This window comes from Carlito syrichta, unplaced genomic scaffold (assembly GCF_000164805.1).
Source record: "Carlito syrichta isolate Samal-C Ts95f unplaced genomic scaffold, Tarsius_syrichta-2.0.1 Scaffold305409, whole genome shotgun sequence".
NCBI classification, from domain to species: Eukaryota; Metazoa; Chordata; class Mammalia; order Primates; family Tarsiidae; genus Carlito; species Carlito syrichta.
In genome coordinates, this window is record NW_007249505.1 from 162,566 (window position 1) to 181,461 (window position 18,896).

Here is an 18,896-nt window from a genome sequence, read left to right on the forward strand (position 1 = left end):
CCAGCCAGGAGACCTCACAGCAAGCGCCTTTCGGGAGTGCGGTCAATCTCTTAATAATAAACAAATTTACTTTAAGTGGAATTAGTATTTCAAATGTATATATAATCTTGTCATATTATTTTTCAAAACTGTTGCTTTCCCTACCCTTTAGCATCCTGTCATCGTGTTTTGATACATATATGGTGCTTTTATAATTAATTTTACTTCACATCGTTTGTGTTTTTATAAGGTTTTTAAATTTTAAATTTAGCTAACTTTATTTTCATGTTTACATCTGCCTTTGTTTTTTTGTTTAGTTTTGTTTTTGAGTTGGAGTCTCACTCCTTTGCCCAGGCTGCATGGAGTGCAGTGGCATGCTCACCGCCACCCCAGCGTTGACCTGCTGGGCTCAGGAGATCCTTCCTTCTCAGCCTTGCAAGTAACTGAAACTACAGGTGTGCGCTACCACACCCAGCTAGTTTTTTGTTTGTTTGCTTGTTTTGTTTTGTTTTCATTGTAGAGAGGAGGTCTCCACACACACACACACACACACACACACACACACACACACACACACACCATGCAAAAATATCAGCCAATGAAGGTAGCCTTCACACTCAGTCTCCTAGTGTCATGAGGAAGGCAGACCTAAAGAGAAGAATTTCCTTCTCCACAGAGGACATGCCCAATTTGGAAAGATAACTGAATAACTACAGGAGATGATCAGGGGATGCCATTAAATATTTGCCACTTATTTCTGAGAAGATTCATTATTGTAATCTCTGAATTAAGTGAATTAAAAGAGAAAAGGAATTGCTTTTACATGCTGCAAGAGGCAACTTGCCATACTCGTTGGGATGGCCCAGAGATTCCAAGACAGAAAAGGCAAAGAGGTCCTCCAGCTCCTTACAAAGCAGGCAAGAAAGTCACATGCCCTTCAGATCCTTACAAACAGGCAAGAAGACAACAGGTCCTCCGAGTGCTTGCATTCATCATGGCACTAACTATTCGCTAACTGGCCTTTGAAAAGATTAAACTAAGGAGAAAAAGTCAATCCCCTCAGGATAGAGGAGAAAGCTCTTGAAGTTTTACTCCTAGGACTGATCTAATCTCAGTGTAAAGACTCTGGTAAAGCACTGCAGGAAAGTATAGAAGTTCTAACATGAAAAGTCATGAAATCCAACATCAACACATAAGATATAATATGTCCAAGTACGGACACACGTGGGCATCTCACTGCTGCGTCCATACCCTCCTGCCTCCAAGAGCATGGGAGCTGACTGGAGAGATAAGAAGTTAAGGAGCCAGGCATTTGGGACCTCTGGTGACTGGCTCCATCAGGCTACGTATCCCCTGTCTTCTCATCTCATCATTACAGGGAAATTTGAGCCAGTTCACTAATTAAGATTCATAAGAAAAGCAAACAAAACCCCACAGGTGCACACACAGAAGGGGGAGTAAATTGCCTTCAAACAAGAAATATGATTAGAAGATCTTCAAGAACAGTACCTGAGGCCCACTGTCTTTGGAGAAAGACGATTTCTGTAGTCTACATAGAGACACTAAAACATAAGAAAGACAGCATACTCTGTGCCAGCAAGTTTTCCTCTGAGTTGGCCATGAAGTAGAGGGACCAGGTGTCTTGCTTGGCCTGGCCAGCCTACGGCCCACTCACTCTGACATGCTGCACCCTCACCACTGTTCAGATCCTCAGGGTTGCCTTCCTGTCTGCTCACTCACCCCACCCCTGGCTTTCCTAACTCTTATTCTCTCTTCACCTTATTCCTTTCATATATATTTGTCTTGTATCCTGTAACGTGTATTTGCGTAAGACACTTCAATAAACAAATAAACTGATCTCTTTGCTCTTCTCCAGGGTGGGGTGAAACTGGAACCCTGGCAAAGCCTGCAGATGCTTTCTACAGAAAAGCACTTCCCAGTGCTTCTGCAGAGCTGTGCTGTAAATGAGACTAGATATTCCACAGGGGCCTAATCGCTGAGTAAAGTTACTGTAGGGAAAGCTCCTTGATGGGATCTCTCATTACTTATCCATGGGTGATACATCTGGAAATAACGGCTGTTATTTTATAGGTAGCAATCCCTATAATCATTACTGTTTGCGACATATCTTGGAATAACTGGAGTATGCAAAGTGCAATAAAAAGAGAAATTCTATTTTATCATGGACCATCACCATGAAACTAGTGCTATAAACATCAGAAAATAACCTAGAATTTCTGCCATACTTGCTATTCCAAAGTAAGAAGTTTATTTCTTTGTTCGTAAAAATCATCCACTTTGCTGCTTTACCATACTCTCCCAGTGAATTTGAGAGGATATAAAATCATATTAACAAGTCAAGAACAAAGTAGCCTGTATCTAATGTAAGTATGCTACACGTACACTTCATCATCACTGAGAGGGAAACACAAGAAACAAGCTGTCTCTGTAAATAAGTCCAAATAAACTAAAACAAGCAATTTTTAAAAAAAATCAGCTTCTTGGAGGCAGTTAACAAGGGCCATCATAGTAGGAATGATGGTTCTAATTTGGCAGGTTTCATGCTGATCAAACAAAATATATATTTCTCTTCTTCAAATTAGTGATTCCAAAATGAATGATTCACTATTCTGAATTCTGGCACCAGGGGTGAGACTGGCTTAAAGGACACCAAGAAATTCTCAAAACAACCTCAGTAGAAATTAACTTAAATTCACATCACTTGCAAATTTCTGATCCCGCACAGCCACACAGGACAGGACACGGAGGTGCCTGCACATCTGACGACAGGGACACGGCTCCTGAACTAGCAGAAGTCCCCACTCCACACCATGTACAATACAGCAGCCACAGCTGGCCAAATACAGAGACTTCAGATGACCCGGAAAGCTTGTGTTAAGACCATGTGTTCCAAAATTCTCAAGTTCACTATTTTACTGAAAAGAAGAAAATCTTAAGGAAGAAATATATCTACATGATGGTGACTAAGTCATTGGTTACCAAATTTTGAAAAACCCTTTATATAAAAAGAGTGCAAGGAATTATTTCTCCAGCTTAAAACTCTCTCTTAACACATACAGATTTGGCGATCTGGTAATGTCTTCTGCTTGAAATGCACAATAAAGTGTATGACAGCTTTCTATACATAAGACAAGGGTTGGAAAAAGAACTCTGGGATTACATCATTCAGTCACCAAGTTCTCTTGATTAGACTTGCAGATGTACAAGTTCTTTATGTTGTGATGTATGGAATATTTCCATGAACAGTATCATGTTTGTATACTGCCCAGTAACTCCTTCTGACAGACAAGCGAGTAACTTCTAACACTGAGTGACTTACTTCTTGAAAGTTTGTATTTATTCTGACATCTCTCACTGGGACAAATGTATAGCTCCATCAACCAAATATCTCCATTTAAAGTTAGGGAAAAAACAAAGAGCAAATACAGTTAGTTGTACATGAGGGGAAAGGTATTTTCCTCTAGTTTTTTCTTTTTTTTTCGTAGAGACTAGCATTAATAGTTAATAGCTCAAGAAAATGCTCCAAACTACATGTGCATGGCTCTACAGAAACAAGCACTCTGACACTAAGAATTCAAAAGTGAAAGAGGCCTGTTTATTGCACATGTAGACAGAGAAACAATGGCACTAAACGCCTATCCCTCCACCACTCAAAACCCTGTCCTTTGGTGGACAATGTTCCCTGAGGTAGATGGGGTGAGGATGTGCAGGCCATGGCTCCCCACTGGAGGCTCAGTGGTCCTGACCCTCTGTCCCAGAGAGGGCTGGGGGAGTAGAGCCAGGGCTCGGGAGGTCGTTTCAGTGGATCAGATCCACACCAGTCCAAGGTTCATCTGGACTCATGCATAGGGTTCCCACTGCATCTCCTCTCCAAAGCTGCAACAACCCAGGCCGTTGGTAGTGGCTATCTCATCACAATCTACCTCCCAGGATTTGGGTGGAAGAGAACAACCCTATGTGATTTCACCTGACTTCGAAGGGCAAGTTTAACAAATCCAGACCCATCCCTGGGTCTTCTCAGCAAGCTTAAAGGTGGGCTTTAAATCATAATATAACCTGAAAGAAAACATTCTGTCTAAAATCTGAATAGGAGTGTGGTCTTTCCTTTCTTTTCTTCTACTTCTTTTCTTCCTTCAACCCCTATCTTTTAAAAAGTAGAAGAAAAGTCAACTACAGTAAAAAAATTCTTACATGTAGTGTTAGTATACCTTCAGGTTTAATTTTTTTAAATTATATAAACCTCAAGTTTAAATAATCACAAATAAAACTTTAAAAAACATATTATTCTGCTATTGCCTTAATGTTTGAGTTCCCCCCCCCAAATCCATAAATGGAAATTATAAGCCTTAATATGAAAGTATTAGGAGGTGGGACCTTTGAAAGTGATCAGGTCATGAGAGCAAAGTCCTGAGGAATGGGATTAGCGCTCCTTATAAAAGAGGCCTGGGGGAGCCTGCTCTTCCCTGCCACCAACTGAAAATGCAGCAAGAAGTTTCCATCTATGAACCAGGAAGAGGCACCAGACACCAAATCTGCCAGTGCCTTGATCTTGGACTTCCCAACTTCCAGAACTGAGGCTACTCAGTTTATGGAGTTTTGCTGTAGCAGCCCAAATGGACTAAAATGCCTTCTAAACTATTCCACTAGATGCACTAGGATGGCTCTCTTTGCCTAACACGTTCTGGGAATGCCCATCTGGTTCATAAGAGGATCAACAAAAACATATGCTGTATTATTTAATGGATACTTAAAATCTTAGGAAGGACATTAATTTCTCTTGTAATATAAATGATTATCTACACTTTCTGCATTGTGTTTACTTTTTTAAATTGTATTTTAGAGTTGTGGGGTACAAGTGAGGATTTGCTACTTAAGTTGGTGGCATGAAGGTGAAGTTTGGGTTTCTAGCTGGCCCTCTCTCCCCCCAATAGTGCACAAGGTATCCAGTGTGTTGTCCTGTGCCCCCCTCCCTCCTCCCTTTTTCCCTCCCCTAGCAGTGTCCAGCATCTGCTGATCCCACCCTTGTGCTAGTGTGACTAGTATTCAGGGCCTGCTTATGAGTAAGTATTTAGTTCTTTGTTTCTGTGACAGTTCACTTAGTCTGAGGGTCTCCAATTGCATTCAAGTTGCTGCGAAGGCCATGATTTTGTTCTTCTTTATGGCTGCATAACATTCCATCATGTGTATGTACCACATTTTCCTTACCCAGTCTACTTTTGATGGGCACCTGGGTTGGTTCCATGTTTTTGCTTTTGTGAATAGTGCTGCAATAAACATGTGTGTGCAGATATCTTTTTTGTAGAGCAATTTATGTTCCTCTGGGTATATTCCCAGGAGAGGGGTTACTAGCTCAATTTTTTGTTCTTAGAGAAATCGCCACACTTTTTCATAGAGGTTGAACTAGCTTATATTTACACCAACAGTGTAGAGGTATCCCTTTGCTCTGCAGCCATGCCAGTACCTGTTGTTTTCCACTTACTAACGATGGCCATTCTTACTGATGTTAAGTGTTATCTCATTGTAGTTTTTATTTCTATTTCTCGATGATCAGCAAGGCTGAGCTTTTTTCATGTGTTTGTTGGCTGCTAGTATGTCATTCTTTAAGAAGGGTCTGTTCATATCCTTTGCCCATTTTTTAATGAGGTATTTTTGGTTGTTTTTTTTTTCCTTTCACTTCATTTGAGTTCCTTGTAAATCCTGGATGTCAGACCTTTGTCAGATACATAGCTTGCACATATTTTTTTCCATTCTGTGAGTTGTCTCTTCATGGTTTCTTTTGCTGTGCAAACACTTTTTAGTTTGATAAAGTCCCATCTGTCTATCTTAGCTTTTGTTGCACGTGCTTTTGAGAACTTGGTCATGAATTCACTGCCTACTTTGACGTCCAGAGAGTATTCCCTAAGCATTCTTCTAAGATTCCTATAGTTTGAGATTTTACATTTATGCTCTTGATCTGCACTGCATGTTTAGATTTTTGTATTTTGAATCTTTCTAGAATAAGTTATGTGTGAACATTGCATTTTACAGTAGTATTTTCTCACCCTCAGCTCCTTTCTAATACTTAATTTTAATAACATTTACATAAGAAATGGGGGACTATGAGAACCATTTCTCATTTTACAATGGAGACCTTAAAGAGACTTGAACAAAGAAGACATTTTTGTATTGCCCTATAGTATCATAAGACTGATCTTTTCCCACAGAAAATAAGGGAAGCTAGGCGTCATTCTGAACTTCTTTTGAAAACCAATGGATAATTTTAGTAATGAGCCTGTAACCAGGAAAGCAGCTTCTGCATGCCATTTTCCAACATTTTATACCTAAGTATGTCTAGGTTGAATAAAACCAAATAGCATTAACATGGATCTTATAAAAATCAGATAAATCTTGAATGATAACACTGTCATAATTATGGACAATTCTCTATTGACATTGACAGTAGAGTCATATCATAGGATCTATGAAAATTTCAAGCAAATGTTCTTACTACTTATTCTCAAAGACAACTTTTGCAAGACAAAGGATAGCTATCAATTCAGTTCTCTTTGCAATACTTAACCTAAGCCAACTGCCTGCAGTGCATGGTAGACACCCCCCCCCACCACACACACACACACACACACACACACACACACACACACACGTGCGCGCACACTGCTTCATTTCCTTTTTCTCTGAACTCAACATCACTGCCAGTGCCTTTTTTCTTTTCTTTCTTCTGATGATAATCTCACCACGTACCCCCTGTATTACCAGGTATTGCTAAACTCTCTCTCAGCCTGTCTGGCATTTCACTGTGATATTTACCTCCATCTACACTGAAGGGGTAGTCTTCCCCCAGAAGCTGGATCCGGAAGCACAGGACAGACAGCCACTGTGCAGGCAACAGGCACTTGGACACGTCAGAGAAACACACAGCTCTGCTCAGCTCCAGCCCACGCAGACTCCTCCTGCCAGGTGGTTGCAGTGTAGAGGGAGGGAGCTGGCTGTTGGTAACTTTACTCCCTTCGCTCAAAAACTTCCTGTTACTCATTTTGTAAACTTCTCCTTTAAAGGAGATTTTCATTATCCAAGAAACAAAGCGATTTCTATGACTATCCTTGATAGACCACTTGGGAAATGGAGCACAACAAGGACATGCCCAAGTTTCTATTATCTTGACTTTACTTCCACTAGCTGGCAGGGAGCATTAATCTACAGCAAAGGTGCACAACTCTTGAACAGCTGGAGAGACTCTTGATCATCAAAAGGGGATGGAGAACCATAAAATTACCCTGTTGTGGCTAATCAGCCATTGAACCTATGGTGATGATGATGCATTGTGGAGACTCCACATCCCAAACTCACAGTGAGCCCACACCAAAGAACTTACTCGCACAAGATAATTACCTCCTTCCTGCTCCTACCTGCAGAGTTCCAGGAAACCTCCCTTTTTTCTCAGGGCTCTGAAAGTCACCAGTGTAAACATTAGCTGGGTGGGTGTCAAGTGCCAGGAAGCATTAGAGGATGTGGTGGGTCCACAGTCAATCGCCCAGCAATCACTATCAGTACGTTCACTTCATATATTGACAAACTGCATTGAGCTATCAGTTTAATAATTGATTTAGAGAGAAAACCTAGCTCTTTATGGAAGAATAACAATATGCAATATAAAAAGGAAGTGTTTTAAAGGGACCTTCTTTCTCTGCTCCTGAAAAGTGAGAACATTTTATCAATTACAAGGGGGGGTATTGGGGATTGCCTCCATTAGCCTTGATTTCTGTAAAAGTAGAAAGGCAGAATTTTATTAATTCTACTTGTTTATCTACAGCCCATCTCGTTCCAGCCAGAATGTAAGGCAGCTAATGCACATCACCTAAAATATGACAGCATGAGGTGTAGTGAAAATAGTTAAAACATCACCCCAGGTGGGCACAATATGGCAGAAGCATTCCCAAGGATTTGGTCTAGGCCCATCCAGGTAGTCCACAGAGAAAATTATCTGAATGATTTCTTTTCTATTTTTTTTTTTTTTTTTGAGTGGGAGTCTCACTCTGTCACCCAGACTGGAGTGCAGTGGCCGCTCCCGGCCACCACAGCCTCGACCTGCTGGGCTCCGGCGATCCTTCCACCTCAGCCTTCCAAGTAGCTGGAACTACCGGCGCGCGCTACCATGCCCGGCTAATTTTTTGATTTATTGTAGAGATGAGGTCTCGCTGCCCAGGCGGGTCTCGAACCCGTGGGCTCAGGCAATCCGCTCACCTCAGCCTCCCAAAGGCGCAGGATTACAGGCTGAGCCACCGAGCCTGGCTTCTGAATGATTGCTAAAGTCCTTTTGGGCCAGAACACTGTCTGACCATGTCTCGTGGATGAGCTCCTACTCCTGTCTGAGGCAGCCTGCCTTGGCCAGAGCAGTGAGCATGTTGTCCACTCAGTGCTAAAAGAGGGCAGGAAGAGCCTTTTCACTTGTTTTTGATTCACTAAAAGCAAAGTTACGTAGCACTGAATGTCAAAGAGAGGTCATTGGATCTAATAAATTTAGAACCGCAAAGAATATCAGAGATCCCTACAATTCCCCACCTTCCACATGAGGAAATGAAGCCCAAATTACTTGCCCAAAGTTAGAGTGCTACAAATATGAGTTATAAATAGAACCCAGGACCACTACTCCAAAGTCCACCATCTCATCCACAAATAACTACCGGCTGACAGAAGAAACAAATCAAGAGTGGACAGGGGAAAGCATGTCAGAAACAAAAGCAGCTTTATCTTCAAAATGAATAATTCCATCTAGCAATTTACTTGTATTTAGCATCCAAAAAGGACTGGCAAGAAGTACTCAAACCTTCTCAAAATATACTTAATAAAGATAAGTGCATACTTCCAGCTTCCAAAACCATTTCCAAGTCACAATGTGATGACCACAGATGGCTCCACCTGTTCATTCAGCAGGAAGGTGGTTTCAGTGTTTCTGGCTCAGACTGCCTGGCTACGAATCCCCAATATTCCATTTGTAGATGAGGAGCCCCAGATACACTCTCCTTAATAGTCCCTGGGCCACAGGAGAGTGATAGTCCCTACTTTATAAGATCATTGTGAGAAATTGATGAGGTAATGAATACGAAGCCCTAGGAAAGGGACTTGGTTCATGGAATGGCTGAACACCATTACCGTTGCTATAGTTCATTCATTTTCTTACCATAGCACCCAGAGTGCCTACCATGAGCCAACACTGTCCTTGGTGCGAAGGACACAGCCTCAAACCTGGCAGTCAGGAGCTGAGAAGCCCAGAGCCCACAGAGAAAACCACATGAGAATGTGAGCAGGGACAGAGGCGTACTAGGCAGTGACAGCTACTATGAAGGAAGAGAAAATTGGGTAAAATGACAAAAAGTCACGGGGTGGAGGTGGGGTGTGATTATTTCAGAGGGAATGGTTAGAAAGGTGAAATGAAGTCAAGAAGCTGCACGGCTCTTTTATTTATTTATTTATTTTGAGTCGGAGTCTCACTCAGTCACCCAGGCTAGAGTGCAGTGGCACACAGTCACCCCAGCATCAACCTGCTGGGCTCTGGCGATCCTTCCGCCTCAGCCTTCCAAGTAGCTGGAACTACAGGCATGCGCTACCATGCCTGGCTAACTTTTTAATATATTATAGGGACGAGGTCTCACCAAGTTGCCCAGGCTGGTTTTGAACCCCTGGGCTCAGGTAATCCTCTCACCTCAGCTTCCCAAAGTGCTGGGATTACAGGCTTGAGCCACCATGCACAGCCTGCACAGCTCTTTAATCAGACGCAAGTATCTAAGTGACACTGATTACGTGGTGGCCAGAAGGGATCTGAGGGAGGCCTTATACTCAGCCTTCCACTGCCTTGTTTTTAATATTTTTCTTAACAAATGCATTAAGTACCACATTTCCTCAGGGAGACCCTACCACGGAGCATCACAGTTACAGTACAACATCATCTCCATTTCAGACATGAAGGTTTGGTCCAGAGAAATGAGTGATCTTCCGGTGATCCTACTAGGATCCTACTAGGAGTAGGTGAGGACAAGAAAAGGCTCTGCTCTTCCCAGGACAGTTTTTGTCTGCTTCTGAGGTAACCTGGCTCTAGAGCTGACTGATTAGTGTTCAGTGCAGCACTCTGGGTCACAAGGCTTTACAACCTCCTTCCTTAGCCTCTACTGTTTCCACAAACAGGAGCCGAAGACAATTGGGGCGGGGGGACTGGGCAACGGCGTGCTCTGTCTAACCCCTGCTTATTGGAGAGCTGAAACAGACAGGGAAGGGGCAACCTAAATGAGGACTCAGACTGCTCCAGACAGGCAGAAGCCATCATGACCTCGAGAACAGAAGCCCCTGACACCATACCCTCTGATGGGGCACACCTCTGGCTTGCAGGGCATATGCACTCTGGCCATGGCAGCAGCAGAAGTGGTATCGACCATGGGTGGACTGGGACGCATTCTTGGGTGTTCCCTGATGGCCAACAGCTTTGTTCGGGAAATGTCTCCTGGAGCTGCTCTCAGTACCAATTTACATGCCCAAAAGGAAAGCAAACAAATCTTAAAAATCAGTGGTCATCTAGTTTGCCCCCAAATAACAACCTTTACCTACACTGAATCCACCAGACTTAAATTTCCAAAAATCACATGCCCTGTCTAATAATAAAATTTTGACACCACTGAAGATACTTAAAAGAAGATGCATGACAGCACTAAATGCTGGCAAGGACACAGAGGCACGGGGTCTTCACACTCTCCCATCAGGAATCATCACATGTGCAGCTGCTCTGGAAAAGAGTGGTTCCTTACAAAACTAGACCCGTGCTCATGGTATGACCCAGCAATTGTACCCTGGGGCATTCACCCAACGGAAGTAAAACCTTATGTTCATGCAAAAACTGGTACTTTAATGTTCACTGCCGTTTACTTATGATTGCCAAAAACTGAGGAAAACCCAGATGTCCTTCAAAAGGTATATGGTTAAACAAGCTGCGGAACATGCATACCATGGAATACCAGCAACGAAAAGGAATGAGCTGTTGACTGACACACACAACTTGGGAACCACACTTAAAAATTAAGCAACATTGCAACCTCCAGGGAATTAAGCTGAATGAAAAAAGTCAACTGTCAAAGGTTACACTGTGTGTGATTCCATGTATATAATTCTAGAAATGACAAAATTATACAGGTAGGACACAGATTAGGGGCCGTGGGGGGCTGAAGACCAGCAGGGGGAGGGAAATGGCTATGGTTACAAAAAGGTAGCATGAGAGACCCTGGGCATGGAGTCATTCTGTACCTTGGCTACAGTGGTGGCTACCTGTGTGGCTTAGCTACAGTATGTGGCTAAATATACACATGCAATAAAATGGCTAGAACTAAATGTTCACACATGAGGGAATGTAAAACTGGTGACATAGCCATGAAGTCAGTGGACTGCATCAATGCTAGCTCCTGGCTGTGACGCTGTACTATCATTACACAATGTTTCTATCGGGGGAAGTGGGCTTATGGGTATACAGGATTTGTGTCATTCCCACAAGGGCATGTGAGTCTACGACCTCAAGGCAAAAAGCTTGAGAAAAAAGAATATGCAATCATGTATTGGACAGCAAAATATGATTCAGGAAGTACTTTAAACAATGGAGGCAAAATCAGAATAAAAGGCAGTCCAAGGTAGATTTGAGGAGGATAGCTTAACATGCCTGTGTTTAAACATCAACAACTTTTATACATGCGTGTACACCTGGATCTAATATTCGGTTCCCTATAACACACATGTGTAGTCTGCCTTTCTGGACAGTGTATGTGACAGTGTATCTTTCACCAGGTCAGTGGCTATTTCTTCTTAGAGAGGTGCTCTGAGTATTAAAATCACACCCAGTCTTGCAGAGAGAGGAAAGGTAGACGAGTTGTCTCAAAGTCCCCAGGAATGACTGCTTCAATTCTGTCACTCACCTGACAGAAGCTGAGAGGTGGTTTAAAAGCTCCTCATCCCCAGGCAGGATGAGCTCACCATCTCTTGCCAATGGGACTGCCACCTTCTGCCAATGCCAACCTCCCTAACATGACTGCTGACCTGCACTGAGTCTCACTGATGTGTTCCCCAGTGCCAGCGTGTCTCCTGGAACACGTGGACATGCATACACACACATACACACGTGTGCACACATACATACACATAAATATACACTTGCACAAATATGTACACAAGTGCGCACACAAAAATGTGCGTGTGTGCACGTTACCACACACATGTACACAGACACACATGTACATGTGCACAAATGTTTGCCTGCTGAGGAATGTGGCCATTGTTTGAAATGTGGAACTTGAAATGGTGCTACGTGATTTGCACAGAGATTCTGCATTCGGGCAGGTGAGTGACAGAATCAAAGCAGGCATTCCTGGAGACTTTGGGACTCATCTGCCTGTCCTCTGCAAAACTGGGTGTGATTTTAATACTCAGAGCATCTCTGTAAGAAGAAATAGCCACTCACCTGGTGAAAGCACAACAATTATCAAAAGAGGCCCATCCCAAACTGGTATGCACAGGGCATTCCCAAGGCACAGACTGTGCCTGACTCGCAGCACTGCTTCCTTCCTACCTGACCATGGAAACCTGAATCGGTCCTGAGCCCGTATCAAATGTCACCTGCTGACTGACTCCCTCTTCGATTCCTCTAATACAAATTAATTGCTGCTTCCTCTGGAGCCACAGCACACGGTTCATAATGATTTTGGTGTATGTCACAGCCTGTGACGCCCACAGTTAGTTGTTTACACTCTGGGCCTCCCCCTGGGAGGCCAAGTCTTCTGACTTGTCACATGGTGTCCCTGAAGCCTGGCAGGGTGCCTGCCACAGGTGCTTAATAAGTATCTGTTGGATTAAACTTATTTAATTGGTAGAGTTGACAAGACAGGACTCACTGTACAGAGAATAAATCTCTCTTGTAGACACACACATGCATGTGCGCACGTGTTATTACATTAAGTAAAACAATTATTGTTATTGTAAACACCATAACAGCATTACGCCCCTGCAATCCCTTCTAGAAGACACGGCTTCTTAATTTTACTAAGGCCTCAGGGAACTTCAGAGAACAGCTGTGACTGCTGTGGAAGGGGCCCCTGGGAGTGGCTGGTATGTGAACACAGCAAACCCCCCAACCACACAAGGTGATGACTGGTCAGCGAGCCCCCATAAGTGGCGGTCACATCATTCACTCTATCCCTTGACACGCTACATGACTGACGGGAGAGGGCTCAGGGATGCAGCACCATACGGACACTGTGCATTCATATTTAGTCCACAGGAGGAAGATATAAGCCCTTCAACCTCAAGTGACAAATAATTTGTGCACAAATGCTAAATGAAAGTGTATTTACAAAGGTGAAAAGCATTATAAAACTCAAGTGCTGTGCAGCGCCTGTTTTATCATTCCATCAGGTAACCCTGGGCAATACTTATTTTAGACGAAGAGGAGAAAGAACTGGACGTGGGCTCTCTTACGGCATGTGTGGTAGGGTTTCCACAAACGTGGCTAATTTAGAAAATATTGGACTAAAATAACCAATTTATAGCAGCTTTTTAAAAGAAAGGTGTATTTTTAAAGTGTGTACAGTAGTTTCTGCAGTATGAATCTGTCCAAATCCCAGCACCTGTCCAACCTTCAGGCCTGTTCTGGGCATATAAAATATGCAAAATCCTACCAGGCCATGTTGCCATGGGCTGTGTTGTCAAGGTGACAGAGCAGCTCCAGGGTCTGTGCAGTGCTTGATGAATCATCAGGGGACTCGTGGCTGCCTGATTCCAATTCCTTCGGCATCCTCCACACGGCTGAACATGTCAGGACTTTACTGTCTGAAGCTGAGCAACAGAGGATAATGTCAACAGAGCACGGTGTGCAGTCCACATTCTGCAGACAGTGCACCAACATTTACACATATCCATAAGCAGGGCACATCTGCTCTTTAAAATATTTAAAATTGCAGGCAGCAAAGACAGAGAGAAAGGCACAGAACCGAGTCAGCACACAGAACAAGCACGGCTCGTAATTAGCATCCAGTTAACCCACTTTCTCCTTGTTTTAAAAACCATCATTCTGTTTCAGAAGAAAATTTAATTTCCTCAAAATCGATTTCCTTCCGTTCCTCTTCAATAGTTTTTCAAAAAAGAGAGCAAAATGGGGGACTAAAGATATAATCACCATGCACGCTGCTCGTGTCTAAGATTGGCATTAAATGGATTTTCTCCTCACAGCTTTAAGAGACCATCTTCAAAGGGTATTAAGTACACTGAGAAATATTCTGCTTGGAAATACTGTCATTAGTGTTATTCTACCTTAGTTTACCTAACGTGATGAGTGTTTGGGACCAGAAAGCAAAACCACTCAGAGGTGACAGAGGCTGAAGTCCACAACATTATATTTGCTGTGCCCTAGTAGCAGCAGGGAGTGGCCCAGTGCTTCATGGTGTCACCAACCACAGGAACACAATCTCTCCTAGAAACAACAGGCCCACCGTCACACACTCCCACTGGTGGCTGCTTAGTTTCCCTCTCTCTCAGTCTTAACACTCTAAAGGGCTGCAATAACCTGTGCATTCTTAGAGTACCTAAAAAAGCCACTTGGAAGATAAAGAGACAACTTGCATAAGAAAGCCTGGGGTCACTTGTTTTCAGGGAAAGTGTCAGGCTCTCGGTCTCTGCCTCTCTAGAAAATTTCTCAATATGACAAATGGTTTAAAAATCAGATTTAACATTAGATTCCTAAATATAAATCCTTCCAAAATCGGCTTTCCATTTAGTTTTAAATTGCCATATGTGCTAAACACCTTCCTTTTTTGGCCTTCAGTAAACAACAAAACAATGAACAGGTTTCAACATTAAATCATCAATTGATATCAAATGAAAAATACAAAAATATTACACATTATGTAAGAGCAAGAAAAAACACCCACGAGTAGTATGAATTTTTTTAAAAACCAAGTATGGCATTATAAAAATGAGAATGACTTTAGATTACATTCAGAAATGTATCACTTATTAGCTATGATAGTCTTTCAATCTGATTATCAACTAATCAACCAAGAAATACAGCAGTGAACATAATGCAAAATATGTAGCTTTGTGAATATTATTATTACATTTACCCATGATCATATAATAATAAGTAAAAGACTTAGAATTTCAACTGGAGTTTTCTGATTCCAAATTCAGTGCTCATTTTATATACCTTATTGAGTCTAAGAAAATATGCAATTGTGGCTTAAAGGAAAAAATTATGTGTGCGTGTGTGTGTGTGTGTATACAATGTTAACATTTCCAGCTTGAACTATGAAATGGAGTGCACAATGGTTTTTGTCTACACAATTTTTATTCGTTTTTTTCTGAAATGTTCACTTACACAGTCTTTCTGTAGAGCCTGTGAGACTGGCAGTGGCACTCCTGGAAAGATGAAAATAACCAAAGAAAAAGTCGGCAACTTTTAGATGGAAGGAAGAAATGAATGCCTGAAGAAACATTAGTCCAAGAGAGGCACAGATTATATTAATCTTTCTAAGTGACAGAAAAAGAAATGTCTAATCCAAAAAGCGATAGAACTAATAGCAGGAGAACTACTTGTGGCTGCATTGCAAGACGAATGAGGTACACAAGACAGCGAAGGTCAGGAATAGTAAAAACAGCCATTATATGGAAGAAGCGACGAGTGCAGATTCCCTGAAGAAATTCCTTCTTTGGGGAATTCCATTTATGTGTAAAGAAAGCGACTCTTTTTCTATAACTGCCAGCTTGCCAAATGCCTTAACTACTTCCTCGTTACCCTCAATAAACCAAAGCGATGCCCATAAATAAGATTTGCTATTCTTCAGTAATTTACCTCCCCTCTAAGTCTATACCAGACATGAAGCTTAAATGACTAGTTAGGCAACTAAGTTTCCACATACCCTGTTCATGTAGCACTGTTACCTATCTACCCCAGAGCCCATCAACTTGATAGGGTAGAGAAAGCAATGAAGGAACTTCCAAGAAAAAACATTAACAGAATAGACACTCCAACTTTCCTTCTGTCCTAAAACCATCATGGTATATGTTATTATAGCAAAGAGGGTGACAGAAGTGAGAACCTGACGAGAGAGAGAGAGAGAGAGAGAGAGAGAGAGAGAGAGAGAGAGATATCGACAAAAAAAGGAAAGAAGGAAGAAGAAAGAAAGAAAAGTCTTTTAAAAGCATAAAAATAAAAGCATAAATCCACCAGGATGAGAAGAGCAATTGAATGTTAAAAACTGGAAAGCAGGCCAGGCTCAGTGGCTCAGCCTGTAATCCCAGCACTTTGGGAGGCCAAGGTGAGTAGACTGCCTGAGCCCGCAGGTTCATGACCCACCCGGGCAACTAGATGAGGCCTCATCCCAACAATAAATCAAAAAATTAGCCAGGCGTGGTAGACGCGCCTGTAGTTCCAGCTACTTGGAAGGCTGAGGCAGAAGGATGGCTGGAGCCCAGCAGGTCGAGGCTGCGGTAGCCGGGAGCATGCCGCTGCATTCCAGTCTGGACGACAGAGTGAAACTCTAACTCAAAAACAAAACAAAAACAAAAACAACAAAAAAAACTAAAACTGGAAAGCAAATGGCCCAGTACCAAATGACGTAGCATAGCCCCCAAAATGGAATCCTGAGGAAGCAGAGGGAAAAGATTAGAAGCGACCTTGTTCATACTGCCCACAGGAACTGGAAGCATCAGGCTACCTCCAGAAGGGGAAATAAATGAGGGAGGGATCAGCTTAAAAAAAAAAAATTGGTTGAATCTCTGTCCCAAAAGCATTTGTGAGAGATGCATAAACTATCAATGTCAGGAATAAAAAGTTGAATATCACCACAAAGCATATGAACATTAAAAATATTGCATGGAGAAGTATGAACAGTTTTCTATTAAAAACATTGAAAATTCAGATGAAATGGTATATTCTTAGAAAAGTTGAAACTTAACAGAATGAATATCAGGAAAAAAGACTGAATAGTCCAGTAACTATTAAATAAACTGACCCTAACATAAACTTTCTACAAAGAAACCACTAGACTCAGATGATTTCCCCATTCTTCCAAGTATGCATTTAAAGAAACAACACAAAGAATATGCAAATTCTCCAAGCAAGCAAGCAAGAAAGAAAAAAGAGATTTATGCCAATCATATGAGTTGTTTACCATTTGAAAAATCAGACAATATAATCACATTAACAAACTCAAAAATATACATATAACTACCATAAAAAGATATAGAAAAATGTGATACAATTTAATGCCCACTTCTTATAATACTCTTAGCAGAACAGAAAAAAGAAGGAAATTTATTCAGATAAAGAGATCTACAGGCTGAGCATGGTGGCTCATGCCTATAATCCCAGCACTTTGGGAGGATGAGGTGGGAGGATTTCTTGAGGCCAGGAGGACAAGGCCAGCCTAGGTAACATAGCAAGACCTTGTCTCTACTAAAAAAAATTTTTAAAAACTAGCTGGACATGGTGGCATGCTGTACTACTCAGTTACTCAGGAGGTGGAGGTGGGAGGATCACATGAGCTTAGGAGTTTGAGGCTGTGGTGAGCCGTGATTGCACCACTGCACTCCAGCCTGGGCGACAAAGCTAAACCCCGCCTCAAAAACAAAACAAATATCTGCACTGCACCTAGACAAACAGGACCTAGAAGGGGCCGGGAACACAGAGCCCCAACTGCTGCACTATTCACAATAGCAAAAACACGGAACCACACCTACTGTCCATCAAAAGTGGACTAGGTAAAGAAAAAGATGGAGTATTACACACCAATAAAGACAAAAAAGATCATGGACTTTGCAGCACATTGGATGGAGTTGGAGACCATCATATCTAGTGATCTATCACAGAAAAAAATGTGACAACACAAAGGGTACCTAGTCCACTACCAGGGGGAGGGAAGGCCAGTTAGAAGCCCAAACTTCACCTGCACGCAGCCTATTCATAGAGTTAATCCTCACTTGTACCCCCATATTCCTGTAGTAAAATAAAAAAAAATTTGAGGGCATGATTCCTTACCCAATATCAGATCTGAGTCAGTTTCAGACCTGGAACCACTGACCGTAAAGATGGTCAGATCCCCAGGAGTCAGGAACCCACAACCCTAATGTAAGTACCTACTATAATAATTACCTCAGTCTGTACTCAAAGGGACCTACCTGCCATCTCCCTGATTGCTGTTACCTGGGCAAAACTACCCAGACACTTCAAGGTCTGCTGAACATGAAGTCTGTGCGTACACATATACAGCAACCCAACATGTCATCATGTCCCCCAGGCGGAGTGGGGGCATTAGGATACCAAGTAATAAATAGTCCTGGACAAAATCTGGCTTAGAGTAAATCCTTTGGGACTGTGGACCCACTCAGTTGTCGATTCCATGGTTTGTGAATATAAAATGGTATCAACATACTGGGCAGTTTGTGAAATATCCATATTGAGTCCATTGCCTGTGGAGCTGGCAGAAAGGTCAAATGGAAGCCTCTGAAACTACCCTCCCTCCCTATCTCATCAAAGGGGCCTGACGTGAGAATCAAAAAAAAGAAGGGGCATGGCTTTGTTTCATTCAACATCTGGTTTCTACAAAAAGCCAGTGGGACCTGGAGAATAACCACAGATAACTCTAAGCTCAGCAAAGCAGGAGCCCTACTCCAGCCACAGTGCCAGACATGGAGTCCTGTTATGCAGATTTACAGGGTCCCAAGTACATGGCATGTGGACACTGATTTCCAGAGGCAATCTGTCCTATTCCAGGGAAAAGAGATCCGAAACCATCTGCACTCACAAGGAGTGAGAAACAGAGTGCAATCTTGCTATAGAGCTAAGTCAGTTATCTGATTCCCTATCATAATATGGTCCA

General features: G+C 42.4%; 1 protein-coding gene across 1 annotated transcript in view; it reads right to left on the reverse strand.

Moving 5' to 3' along the window:
- Positions 1 to 18,896, reverse strand: part of EIPR1 (EARP complex and GARP complex interacting protein 1) — a 163,453-nt gene that overhangs the window by 47,374 nt on the left and 97,183 nt on the right. The window contains exon 4 of the mRNA XM_008061672.2: positions 13,701 to 13,857. Within this exon, the coding sequence (XP_008059863.1) occupies positions 13,701 to 13,857 (157 nt within the window). The remainder of the gene's footprint in view (positions 1 to 13,700; positions 13,858 to 18,896) is intronic.